This window comes from Malaclemys terrapin, chromosome 11 (assembly GCF_027887155.1).
Source record: "Malaclemys terrapin pileata isolate rMalTer1 chromosome 11, rMalTer1.hap1, whole genome shotgun sequence".
In the NCBI taxonomy this organism is placed as follows: domain Eukaryota; kingdom Metazoa; phylum Chordata; order Testudines; family Emydidae; genus Malaclemys; species Malaclemys terrapin.
The window spans coordinates 2,965,598-2,978,030 of record NC_071515.1 but is presented as its reverse complement, the minus strand read 5'-3'; the positions used below and the strand labels follow the sequence as shown (position 1 = coordinate 2,978,030).

At 48.4% G+C, this 12,433-nt stretch overlaps 1 protein-coding gene across 1 annotated transcript in view; it reads left to right on the top strand.

Annotated features, from left to right (window-relative positions):
• Positions 1-12,433, top strand: part of COL6A1 (collagen type VI alpha 1 chain) — a 68,315-nt gene that overhangs the window by 37,754 nt on the left and 18,128 nt on the right. The window contains exons 21-22 of the mRNA XM_054043467.1: positions 8,335-8,397; positions 9,147-9,209. Coding sequence (XP_053899442.1) covers positions 8,335-8,397; positions 9,147-9,209 — 126 coding nt within the window. The remainder of the gene's footprint in view (positions 1-8,334; positions 8,398-9,146; positions 9,210-12,433) is intronic.

Here is a 12,433-nt window from a genome sequence, read left to right as displayed (position 1 = left end):
GTTGGCCGGTTTCCCCAAATCTGCAACATGAGCCGGCCCTCACTCGGCCGTTGCAAAATGCGGCCTGGGAGCACAGATATGGGCAGGGAAAGCCAGCAGCCTGCAGGGGCTGTACTTTAGTATCTGGGGGAAGGAGGGAAGCAGCAGTAGGGAACTGAGAGACCAGTGTGCCACAAGGGCCTGTTCTCCTGGTCAGACGGGGAGGGACGGATCTCCGCTGCGCATGAGAGGGATGGTAACCGTTGGGAAGGAGAGACATACGTTCTAGGTTTTGACTTATGACTTAGAAGCACTTCAGGTCCTCGTACATTTTGTTCTTTTAAAATATATATTCAGATTGGGAGGGAGGGGGCAGACTGAGTATGTGATGGATCCTTTTCAAAAAAGGGACAGAGACGGCAGACATGCTTATTCCAGACAGTCACTGTTTTGGAATTATAGAATCATAGAATCTCAGGGATGGAAGGGACTCAGGAGATCATGTAGTCCAACCCCCTGCTCACAGCAGGACCAGTCCCCAACTAAATCATCCCAGCCAGGGCTTTGTCAAGCTGGGCCTTAAAAATCTCCAAGGAAGGAGACTCCACCACCTCCCTAGGTAACGCATTCCAGTGCTTCACCACCCTCCTAGTGAAAAAGTTTTTCCTAATATCCAACCTCAACTGCCCCCACTGCAACTTGAGACCATTACTCCTTGTTCTGTCATCTGGTACCACTGAGAACAGACTAGATCCATCCACTTGGGAACCCCCTTTCAGGTAGTTGAAAGCAGCTATCAAATCCCCCCTCATTCTTCTCTTCTGCAGACTAAACAATCCCAGTTCCCTCAGCCTCTCCTCATAAGTCATGTGCTCCAGCTCCCTAATCATTTTTGTTGCCCTCCACTGGACTCTTTCCAATTTTTCCACATCCTTCTTGTAGTGTGGGGCCCAAAACTGGACACAGTACTCCAGATGAGGCCTCACCAATGTCGAATAAAGGGGAATGATCACGTTCCTCGATCTGCTGGCAATGCCCCTACTTATACAGCCCAAAATGCCGTTAGCCTTCTTGGCAACAAGAGCACACTGTTGACTCATACCCAGCTTCTCGTCCACCCTAACCCCCAAGTCCTTTTCTGCAGAACTGCTGCCTAGCCACTTGGTCCCTAGTCTGTAGCAGTGCATGGGATTCTTCCATCCTAAGTGCAGGACTCTGCACTTGTCCTTGCTGACCCTCATCAAATTTCTTTTGGCCCAATCCTCTAATTTGTCTAGATCCTTCTTTATCCCTATCCCTACCCTCTAGTGTATCTATCACTCCTCCCAGTTTAGTGTCATCTGCAAACTTGCTGAGAGTGCAATCTACACCATCATCCAGATCATTAATGAAGATACTGAACAAAACCGGCCCCAGGACCGACCCTTGGGGCACTCCGCTTGATACCGGCTGCCAACTAGACATGGAGCCACTGATCACTACCCGTTGAGCTATAGTGGACAAGCTATATCCATTGGCCACTAAGATGCTTCATTTGTGGTCGAGGCCTGTTCCAGATTTGAACTATGAATACAGACATTGCCTGAGCCTCAATGCAAACCTTGAGCCCAAGATTTTAGAGTAGGTTCATTGCTGGGAATCTGTTTGGGACAAGTATATTCTGCCCCCAGTAAATCCATCCACCATTGTTTAGTAAGAATCCTAGGCAGTGGGCCTGTCTCTGTGCTGCAATGTGTGGAAGACACAGTCTCCCTCCTTCCATGGAAGAGATGATGGTCCAATCAGTCACCTGTCAGAAGAGCAGGATAGGTTCTAACTTCGGATCTGGGTTCTTCCCAGACAGGAGACTTGCTGAGTATCTTGGTCAGGTTTAGCTAAAATAGATACAGGGTTCCAGTAAGATTTCAAAAGCAGTTGCGCTCTAAGATGTTTTTTCCATAAGCTAGGGGAAAATGCTTCTGCTCAGCCAAATAGAAAATAAATATATAATTGGTATTGGGAAGGGAAGGAGCTTGGCAAACAGTATTTTTCAAGGCTTGTTATCTGCGAGTTCTGGCTCTTAGAATGTGTTTCTCTTGGCTGGATGCACGGCTCTTGCTAACCCTTGAGTCCCTTTCACTTTCTTTATGTCTGCGAGAAAATCTAGAGGTCAGTATATTCTTTCTTTGATCTCTTTGGAAGGTCTGGTGTTAACCTTCTGTGTGTGTGTGGTGTGTCTGTGTCACCCCCATGTTAGACAGTGTACACACACACACACACACACACACACACACACAGAGTAGGTGGATGGGAGTTACTGAGATCTGCTGCATACAGAAACCTAAATGCACTCCAGGCACTGTACCAAGTATGTAGAAATGGCATGGACGGTACAAGCCAAGAATATATTGGTCAGGGTTCCAGGCACTATAAAACAGGACAGTTTTCTGTCTCCACTACCGCCATCTTCCCAGCTTTCCTTGTTTTCAGGTTTATTGTAGTAGATAGGAATAAGGTAGCATCCTTTTAAATAGTCTGTGAGCCTTCTAGTGGTACTCACCGTGTCCTATGTTTTACAAGTCATTGGAACCCAGCCAGAGCAGCCACGTATGCATAGCTAGGCCTTGCGTGTTTGTGTCTATTCCATGTTATTTTTGTCATGCAAAGAGCAAAAGACCTAACAATCAGAGATGAAGATGGGCTACCAGATGACAGCATGGAGCCTACCTCTACAACTGTTCAATTGAGAAGACAACAAATGAAATGTTGTTTCGATTCCCCTTCAAGTGGGAGGAGTAAAACTTAAAATGGAGCTGGATACAGCATCTGCTCTTTCTAATTTCACAGCAGGATTATCAGAGACCACTTAATAGGGGGGAAGTTGCAGAAAACCTCAGTGCTACTAAAATCACACAGGGGAAATCTCTGGGCATTATTACAGTGAAAGGAACACATGACTGGAAACAACACCTTGCAGACCTGTATGTTGGAAAGCAAGGAAGTTTTGCGCTACATGGTAAAGAATGGCTGGGAGAGATTCAGGTGGACTGGCAAAGCATAACGTTCCTGCAGGTTTAAAACAAAACAAAACTCCAGGCCCAAACTAAAATGGGCAGAGCTTTTGGACAAGGCAGCTGATGTCTTTCAGGATGGTATCAAACCCTTAAAACATATGAAAGCAAAAATTGAGCATTAGGAGGCGGAAGTTTCTGCATTTTGCAAAGCTCGACCAGTGTCTTTCGCGATATGGCCAGAGGCAGAGACTGAACTGCAGCACTTACAGAAGCTGGGATGCTATCCAAGGTGACCTGAAGGAGAGGAGTGCCCCTGACATGGCAGTGATGAAAAGAATGGAGCTGCCCATATCTGTGGTGATTTGAAGGTTCCTAGTGAGGCTGGCTGAGTGAGGACTTAGAGCAAACAAGGATATAAACTGGCCGTGGGGAAGTTCAGGCTAGAAATTAGACGAAGGTTTCTGACCGTCAGAGGGGTGAAATATTGGAACGGCCTTCCGAGGGAAACGGTGGGGGCGACGGACCTGTCTGGTTTTAAGATTAAGTTGGGTAAGTTTATGGAGGGAATGGTTTAATGGTAAAACATAGTAGCCAAGGAAGACCAAGCAATGGTACATGAATAGCATAATGGCCAACAAGGGTCAGGCTAGAGACTCTTGCCTATATGCTCGGGGTATTACTGATCGCCATATTTGGGGTCGGGAAGGAATTTTCCTCCAGGGTAGATTGGCTGAGCCTCTGGAGGTTTTTCGCCTTCCTCCGCAGCATGGGGCAGGGATCACTAGCAGGAGGGTCTCAGCCGATTGAAGTCACTAAAACACAGGATTGGGGACTTCAACGGCAGAGTCCAGGGAAGGGTCTTGCGGCCTGCATCATGCAGGGGGTCAGACCAGATGATCATAATGGTCCCTTCTGACCTTAAAGTCTATGAGTCTATGAGTCTATGAAATGTGAATGCAAGTGTGTTTTGAGAGCAAGCCACTGAGAAAGAGATCACACTAGAAAGCTGAAGCCTCTGAATGTGTCACAATGACGTTCCTTTCTAGGGATGGTCCATCATTTCCACAGGTTCTTGCCTGACAAGTGACAGAGTTACAGCCTCCAAACCACCTGTCACACTAGGGACAGAGATGGAGGTTGTCCACACAACATTGCCAAGGCTTCCAAGAAAGGGCCCTTTCCCGCTAACGTGTAGCTTTGCTTGTGATCCTTCCCCATGTGGCATAGGAGCAGTACTGTCCCGTGGTGGAAGATCACATTGAAAGATCTATTGCCTTTGCTTACCTCAGCAGAATGTACCTATGGTCAAATTGATGGAGAAGCTCTGAGCTTAATCTGAGTTAAAGTTTCACCACTCTCCATCTGGAAACAATTACTCTGGTTACAGATCTTCACCTGTTCACCCAAAGAGCAGTCCCGGCAATGGGATGATATCCTTGGGTGCTTGCTGTTACCATCTTGAGTTCAAAAGTGCCAACCACCATGTGAATGCAGACTGCTTGTCATGCTGGCCCATGGAAGAGGCAGGTAAGGATACCGAAATGGAACCAGAGACAGACGATATGCTCTATAGAGCACAAATTGAACAAATGCCACAGTACAACACGAATTACTCCAGGCCATCTATGGGACAGGTGTACATGATTGCAGTAGATGTTCGTTCTAAATGGATTGAAACATTCTGTATGAATTCAACTAGTTGAGCGCTGATGCTGAGAGCATGCAGACTCGTATTTCTCGGAAGGGAGTTCCGGAACAGTTTGTAAGGGACAATGGGACCCACTTCACATCTGAAGAGACCCAACTATTTGTCAAAAGAAAGGCTATCGAACATGTCATATCAGCTGTGTTCCATCCTTCCACAAGTGAACTAGCAGAAAGATTTATTCAGACATATCGAAAGTGTCACAAGCTGATTTTATAGGCAAAGCCACATTATAGTGGGCAAGGGCCATTTCAGGGGATATGAACTTCTTGGCCTTATTCAAAGAGTTGGCGCCCTGTATGGACCAACACTGTTCCTATCCATTGTGTGACAGTTTGTTTAGAGGATGTAACTTTGCTACTATGTTAGGAATGAAACTACTACAAATCAGACATCAGCCGTGTTGCTCAAGAGACATCTTTTAAGGTCTCGCCAGGATGTTCTAAAGCCTGATATCAGTAGGGACGTTTGTAAGGAACTGTGTGATCAAGTGGCCACAAATAGTCATACACAACTGCGTAATTTTCATGTGCGAGAGAAAGTCTTAGTAAGACATGCCTCAAATAATTGGTGGGATCCAGGAGAGATTGCATCACAGACTGGTCCCTCTGGGGGTTTTCAACTAACTCCATGTCAACTCAGGATGGGACGCAGAGATAAAATTTCTATACCCCATTAATGACAGCTTCTTGGAGCAGCAAGTCCTGGAACTCACGAGGGGAGAGGCAATTCTTGATCTAGTCCTAAGAGGAACACAGGCTCTGGTCCAAGAGGTGAATATAGCTGAATCACTCGGTAATAGCAACCATGATGTAATTAAATATAACATCCTTGAGCAGAGGAGGGCTACCAAAGAAGCCCACCACAGCGGAATTTAACGTCAAAAAGGGGAACTACACACAAATGAGGAAGCTATTTAAAAGGAACAGTCACAAGAGTGAAATGCCTGCAAGTTGCATGGACACTTGTTCAAAACACCATAATAAAAGCTCAAATTAAATGTGCACCCCAAATTAAAAAAAAAAGAGTAAGAGGGCCAAAAAAATGCCACCATGACTAAACAACAGAGGAAAAGAGGTGGTTAGAGGCAAAAAGGCATCCTTTAAAAATTTGAATTCAAATCATTCTGGGGAAAATAGAACGGAGCATAAACTCCGGCAAGTCAACTGTAAAAGTACAATTAGGCAGGTCAAAAAAGAAGTTGAAGAGCAAAAGACTCAAAAAACCAAAACTTTTTTTTTAAGTACATGAGAAGCAGGAAGCCGACCAAACAATCAATGGTGCTGCTGGACGATAGAGTTGCTCAAGGAGCACTCCAGGAAGATAAGGCCGTTGCGAAGAAACTAAGTGTATCCCAAGTGCAGCGTGCTTCTGCAGCAGCAGTGGGAGCCACAAGCTGCGGACTACAAACTGCGGCATGTTGGGAGAACGTCCTGGTTCCTGCCAGGACGTACCCTCTGCCCTCCTAGCAAGACGTTTCAGCACTGACTGAGCTGGGAGCCCAAGTCAGGCAAGCTGGCAGGAGGCTGCTGGGCTGGAATCCTGTTTGGTTTCCTTACAGAATAAAGCCTTGTTGCTGATGGTTTGTCTGAATGGATCTGGTCTGAGGTGACACACACTGACACACAATGCAGAGCACATAGAGGAGTCTCAGGCCCAGTATCCCAGTATTGTGTAAAAAGCCCCAAGGCCGACTTACCCTGGCTTGGACAACCTCAGAGTGGGCCAGTGAACAGGATGGCGGGAGGGCAGGTTACATTTGCATCAGTCTTCACTGCAGGGGAAATGAGGGAGATTCCCATGCCTGAGCCGTTCTCTTTAGGTGACAACTCTGAGGAACTGTCCCAGATTGAGGTGTCATTAGAGGAGGTTTTGGAACAAATTAATAAACTAAACAGTAATAAGTCACCAGGGCCAGATGGTACCTAGATCCTGGGCTGCTGACAAGCCACAAGCCAATGGCCCTGGGGCTTCCGGGTTCCTGTCACTTAACCTGACAGGCTGGTGGGGTTCTGGGTGCGTTGGAAGCCCTGAGCCGTGGAACTCCCAGGCTCCCCATCAGCCCACCTGGCGATGGAGACTATAAAGTGGAACAGTTCCAATAGGAGAGACTGACAAGCCCATCTCACAGAATAGCTTATAGCTTTGATGGTCAAAGCACTCGCGTGGGACGTCGCATTGGTCATGCTCCCTAGAACAGGACATAATGGTGAGATCAGTTGGCAGTGTAGGGCTTTGAAAGGCAACTCTCCTAGGGCACTATGCAGCTGTGAGATGGGAACAAAGCTGTGATCACTACATATTACCTACAGACCTAGAGACGAAAGACTCGATTCCTCATCCCGGCTTTTAATGCGTCATTGGGGCAGCACTGATCTGCTACAACGAACAAGCTCCGAATGGGAGCAGTGGGGGCAAAAAACCGAACTGGTTTCCAGACTGGGCTTGATACGTTGATGGAGTAGATGGTATGAGGGGACTGCCTACAATGGCATGTAGCCGATCTGTGACTGCTGGTAGCAAATATCTCCAATGGCCGGTGATGGGACTCTAGATGGGGAGGGCTGGGTTACTACAGAGAATTCTTTCCCAGGTGTCTTGCCGGCGGGTTTTGCCCACATGCTCAGGGTCTAACTGATCCCCATATTTGAGGTCGGAAGGAATTTTACCCCAGGGCAGATTGGCAGAGACCCTGGGGGTGGGGGTGGGGGGGATTTCACCTTCCTCTGCAGCATGTGGCATGGGGTCACTTGTAGGTTTAAACAAGTGTAAATGGTGAATTCTCTGTAACTTAAAGTCTTTTAATCAGGATTTGAGGACTTCAGTAACTCAGCCAGAGGTTCGGGGTCTGTTACAGGAGTGGGTGGGTGAGGTTCTTTGGCCTGTGATGTGCCGGAGGTCAAATGAGATGATCATAATGGTCTCTTCTGGCCTTAAGATCTATGCGTCTAAGAGACACAACACATAATACTGTGTATTATGTCTGTTAGCAAAGCCTGCATGGAAGAATGGTTTTGCTGCCAGCAGACAGGAATTAGAGGCCACACTTTATATTAAGGTTCCATGTATAAATGGGGGTATAAGCTTGTTACTGACAGGAGTAGTACGTGTTATAGATAGCGAGATTCCGAGATTCCAAGACCTGAAGGGACCATTGTGATCATCCAGTCTGACTGCCTGTATTTATAAATGGAAACCTTAAAATAAACTGTGACTGAGCTGGGCATGACCCATTAACGTGTAATGGGTTCATCAGGCACCAGCCCCCACCCTGTGGGTCATGAAATGAAGAAATATTTCCCCGCCCTGGTGAGCTAAATTTGGACATGAATTGAAGCACCATAAGGCTTTCAAGGGTGAAGTTTGGGAATGAGTCACCTGGGAGAATCTGGGCCGCCAGCCACGACATCTGTGACGGTGCAGTACTCAGCATTGCTGTCCGGCTGGATGCTCAGAATCCAAGGTGGGGTTTGTGATGTGGTGCCCAGGGTCCAGACCCATAGCAGGATGGGGAGGGGGGGAATCACATTCCTGCACAGGCCATGCACACAATGCGTGGGAGACGGGTATGTGCTCCTCTGGGCAATGCCTCCAGAGGAACGTAACCAGCGAGACAGGGAAGAAATGAAACTTTCAGTTCTCTTTTTACTTTCACAGGGTGAGGTTGGTCCGATTGGACCCAAGGGGTACAGAGGAGAAGAAGGACCCATGGGACCTGAGGTTCGTGTTCTTTATCTTTGTCCTCAAGGAAGGAATGCCTGTGTGATATATAAACCAGAGAGCGGTGATCAAAAAAGGCTCTCTCTCCTGGTTCCCAATGGACAGGGTGCCTAGCCTTATGGATCTTGGATTCCTTATAAACAGGAACAGAGAAGCTGGTTTTCCAGGACACACAATAATCCACCTCCATGATGGGATGGTAGGATTTTAAACGCTTCTTCTTCAGTGTGGACCCACAGATCTCTAGGGTCAGTTTTCTGAGCAGAGCTGGTAGACAGTATAGCTACTCAGTAAGTGATTCTTATTAACAGCAGCCTGTCTACTCTCTTTGATTTCCGCAATAAGAACATTACAGAATGCAGAGGAGGGCCCTCTTAGGACACTAGTCTAACCTGACAAGCCTGGGTTGGCTCATTCCCTACAGTGCACCTTGTGGGCTCTGTCTGGTCCTACTCCGGAATGGATCACCTGATAGGCCTGTACCACTGCCCTGAGGAAAAGGGGGAACAGAAACAATGGCAAAGGTGCACAGTTTACTCCCCGTGCTGTCCACAAGTAAACAACTCCACTTGGAATATTGCAATGTTCCCATTTGTATTCTTCAGAGCATCAGGGTTCTTCTAAGGCAGGAAGTGAGGGATCAAAATGTCACAGGAAAATGAATGCGTCTGGTTTGCCTTTGAAAGGATCATTTGCTGTGCATTAAGGTCCTTCACATTATGCTTGACCATTTCGCTGTCTCCCTTCAGGGCCCCAAAGGATCCCCTGGACCCATCGGATTGCCTGGAGAGCCTGGCTTGATGGGTGAAAGGGTGAGTGGTATTTCACAGTGGAATATGGCAGATGAAAAGTGGCTTACAACTGGTCGTGCTCAGCAAGAGGAAGCTCCCCCGCCCCCCACCCCCCCCAGCCCTTGGCTTACACAGCAGAACTGCCGAGTGCTATGCAGGAATCCCCACAGGATACTCCCCTGTGGTCACACACGTACACAGGGCTGATCCTCAGCTGGTGAAAATCAGCATTGTTCCATTGACTTAGCTGGAGATCTGCTGAGTTACACCCACTGGGGATCTGGCCTATTCCTGCCAATGGTGCTAGGTCTGATTGACACCCGCTGGGGCTCATGGAGTAGAGCCGCAGAATGGGAGACTTAGCTGACAGGTTAAACCCATTCTGGAGTCTGGCCTCCAGCTGTGCTGTATGGTATGTCGGCAGGGCTGGCTCCAGGCACCAGCCCACCAAGCTGATGCTTGGGGCGGCACCTGGAGGGGGGCAGCACGGCGCTCTGGCCCGAGAGCGGGGCTGCGACCGGGCTCGCCGCCCTCCCCCCGGCGCTGCCTTTGGCCGCCGCGGAGAGCGGAGCCCCGGCCCTCCCCCCGGCGCACCCTCTGGGCGCTGCAGATAGCGGAGCCCCGGCGGGGCTCTCCGCCCTTCCCCCGGCGCAGCCTCTGGCCCCCGGGGAGAGCAGAGCCCCGGTGGGGCTCGCCGCCCTCCCCTGGCGCTCTGGCCCCCAGGGAGAGCGGAGCCCCGGTGGGGCTCGCTGCCCTCCCCCTGGCGCTCTGGCTGCCGGGGCTCCGCTCTCCCCGGCGGGGCTCGCCGCCCTCCCCTGCGGGGGGGGCGGCGGGAAGCTTTTTTGCCTGGGGCGGCAAAAAAGCCAGAGCTGGCCCTGTATGTCGGGATGCTGAGGGAGAGGGATCCAAACATAACATCTGCCAGCAGGGCTGGGCAGAGAGACTCTAGCGGGCCAGTGTACATACTTGAGTTTATTTTGTTCTTAAAATACATTCAGGCTCCAAAAGAGATCAGTCTGGAACCCATTACTCTCAAGTCACGCTCAGCTGTTTGCAATATGTGTCCCTTGATACCAAATACACTTAGCATTATGGACCGGCTCCCCAGCTGGTGTGCTCCATTCATGTCAATGGTGTTACACTGATTTCCACCAGCTGACAATCTCCAAATGGGTCTCCCGTTCTTGCCTGCTTTGTGTTTTCATCCTCCCCTCCCGCGTCGTATTCATTTTGTATTGCAAATTCATTCATTGTCCTACGAATGGTTGGAACGGAATCCGTTTTTCTCCACAGAGAAGTTCAGAATATTTTGTCAGTGAAATGCTATAAACCCATGTTATCGTTTGGGTTTGCTTCTGTGGGTTTAGTTTCTATAGAAAAGAAATGAGCCATTACAAGCACAGACCCTGGTCAAAGAGACAGGCAGCTTTTCCCGTCAGTAGCTCAGCCACGTAACTCTCCTTTCTTCTCTGATCTCTTCTCTTCTGAACTTTTCCCATCCCACTTCTCTGGTGTACATAGAACTGAAACCAGCATGCCTGTTCCTTATTGTGTGAGCAACAGCACACTACTAGCTTGCAGCCTTCTCTGGAGTTCCCTAAAGGATTTCTACTGCACGTCACTGCACTGCAATGGAGGTTCATTGAGGTAACAAGACTCATCCAATCCGGAGGAGAAAAAACAATCCGTCTGGCCTACACATTTTCTGGTGGAAGTGGGATTAATTGTATGTCTATCAGACTGTCACTAGCCAGCCCTTTGAAAAGAGTCCTTTCACTATGTCCTTCAGCTCTGCAGGCTGGAAGAGTCATGTCTTGAATACACATTTCAGTAGAGGACCCAGAGGTCTCAAATATCAGTCTTCTTTTAAAGCTGCTGGTTCATCTATTGGGGCGTGTATATATAATGCATGTGTCTTGGTGTCTTGGCTGCACCCTCTTTCCAACGGCCAAATCCCTTACGCCTGATCTCTGAAATGTCCCCATCACAGTGAAACTCCGGTGGAGGAAAAGGAGATCTTCGTGCCTTTCCCACCTGCCGCCCCCTGCTGTGAGTGCCGCTCTCCCTTTTACTTCTTACTTCAGAAATAAAGAGCAGGCACTCACGCGGCTTCAGATACTGAAGAGACAGATGAAGATTGGAGGTGGAGAGGGAGTTAGAGCAGTAACCCTGCCCCCAGCCTCTCTTCTACCCTCAGAAGCTTTAAAAGGGACCAGTTCCCTCCACATTTGTGGATGGGGCTATAGCACTGAGTATGTGTGTGAACGTGGGGGCAGGAGGGATACAACAAAAGCGGTTTCTGCCCCAGGAGAAATGAGGCAGGAAAAATGATATTTAACTTGACTGAATATGAATTGTGGTGGGTCCTAAACAATGGCCCTATACAAATAGCATTAGGGGCATCCGTGCCTGTTCTCTGCGACTCTAGATCAAATACACTCAATGTACAGGTAGGAAGGTGTTTTCTTTTCTTCTATCAGCACTGTGAAATCAGGCTGGAGTTTGAAAGTCAAGCCGCATTCCCACCAACAAGAGATGGAGACGTAGCTAACAATTCCATTAAAGATGCCGCCCCCCAGGAGAATCCAGCACAGCGTCTCACAGCCCTGCATTGCAAATAGGAACCAACTGGAGTCCAGACTCATTGCCGATAGGAAAGTGAGCAGATTTTTTCAGCAAGGAGATGCCATCCTGTCACAGTCACTTTTCTGATCGAAATGACACATTAAGCATTTTTGGGTGACCATCTCAAGAAGATAAAGAGCATCTTAATGATATGAAACCTGGAAAAACTCTTTCTATTTCTATATTGATCCTGTCTCTTGCCGCAGATCATATTTATATTTCATTACCACTTTGAGGGTCCAGTAAAGCTCTGATTTCCATGTCACGCCCTTTTATAAAACACAAGCTGTGAACATGGTGATTGTAATGGGTTCACTGTAGTTGTGGACAAGACTTAAGAGCTTCCACTTAGAAGTGGTTACTAAAGCTTGTGATTCATATGCCCGATGACAATTGTTACAGGGGAGAAACCAGCAGGATGTATTGATAGTTGGCCCATCATTGAGGACTTTCACCTTATTCATCATGACTGTGCCTCTGGAGAAGGCCAGGAGGAATGTTGTAGGGTTCTGGCCTGCAAGTGTCCCACCCCAGTGAGAAGGTATGAGCTCTGTTGAATAGCAGAGTGTGTGGACACTGTGCTGTGGGTGAGTGGCTGCCTGCTAGGGAAAGTGTGACAT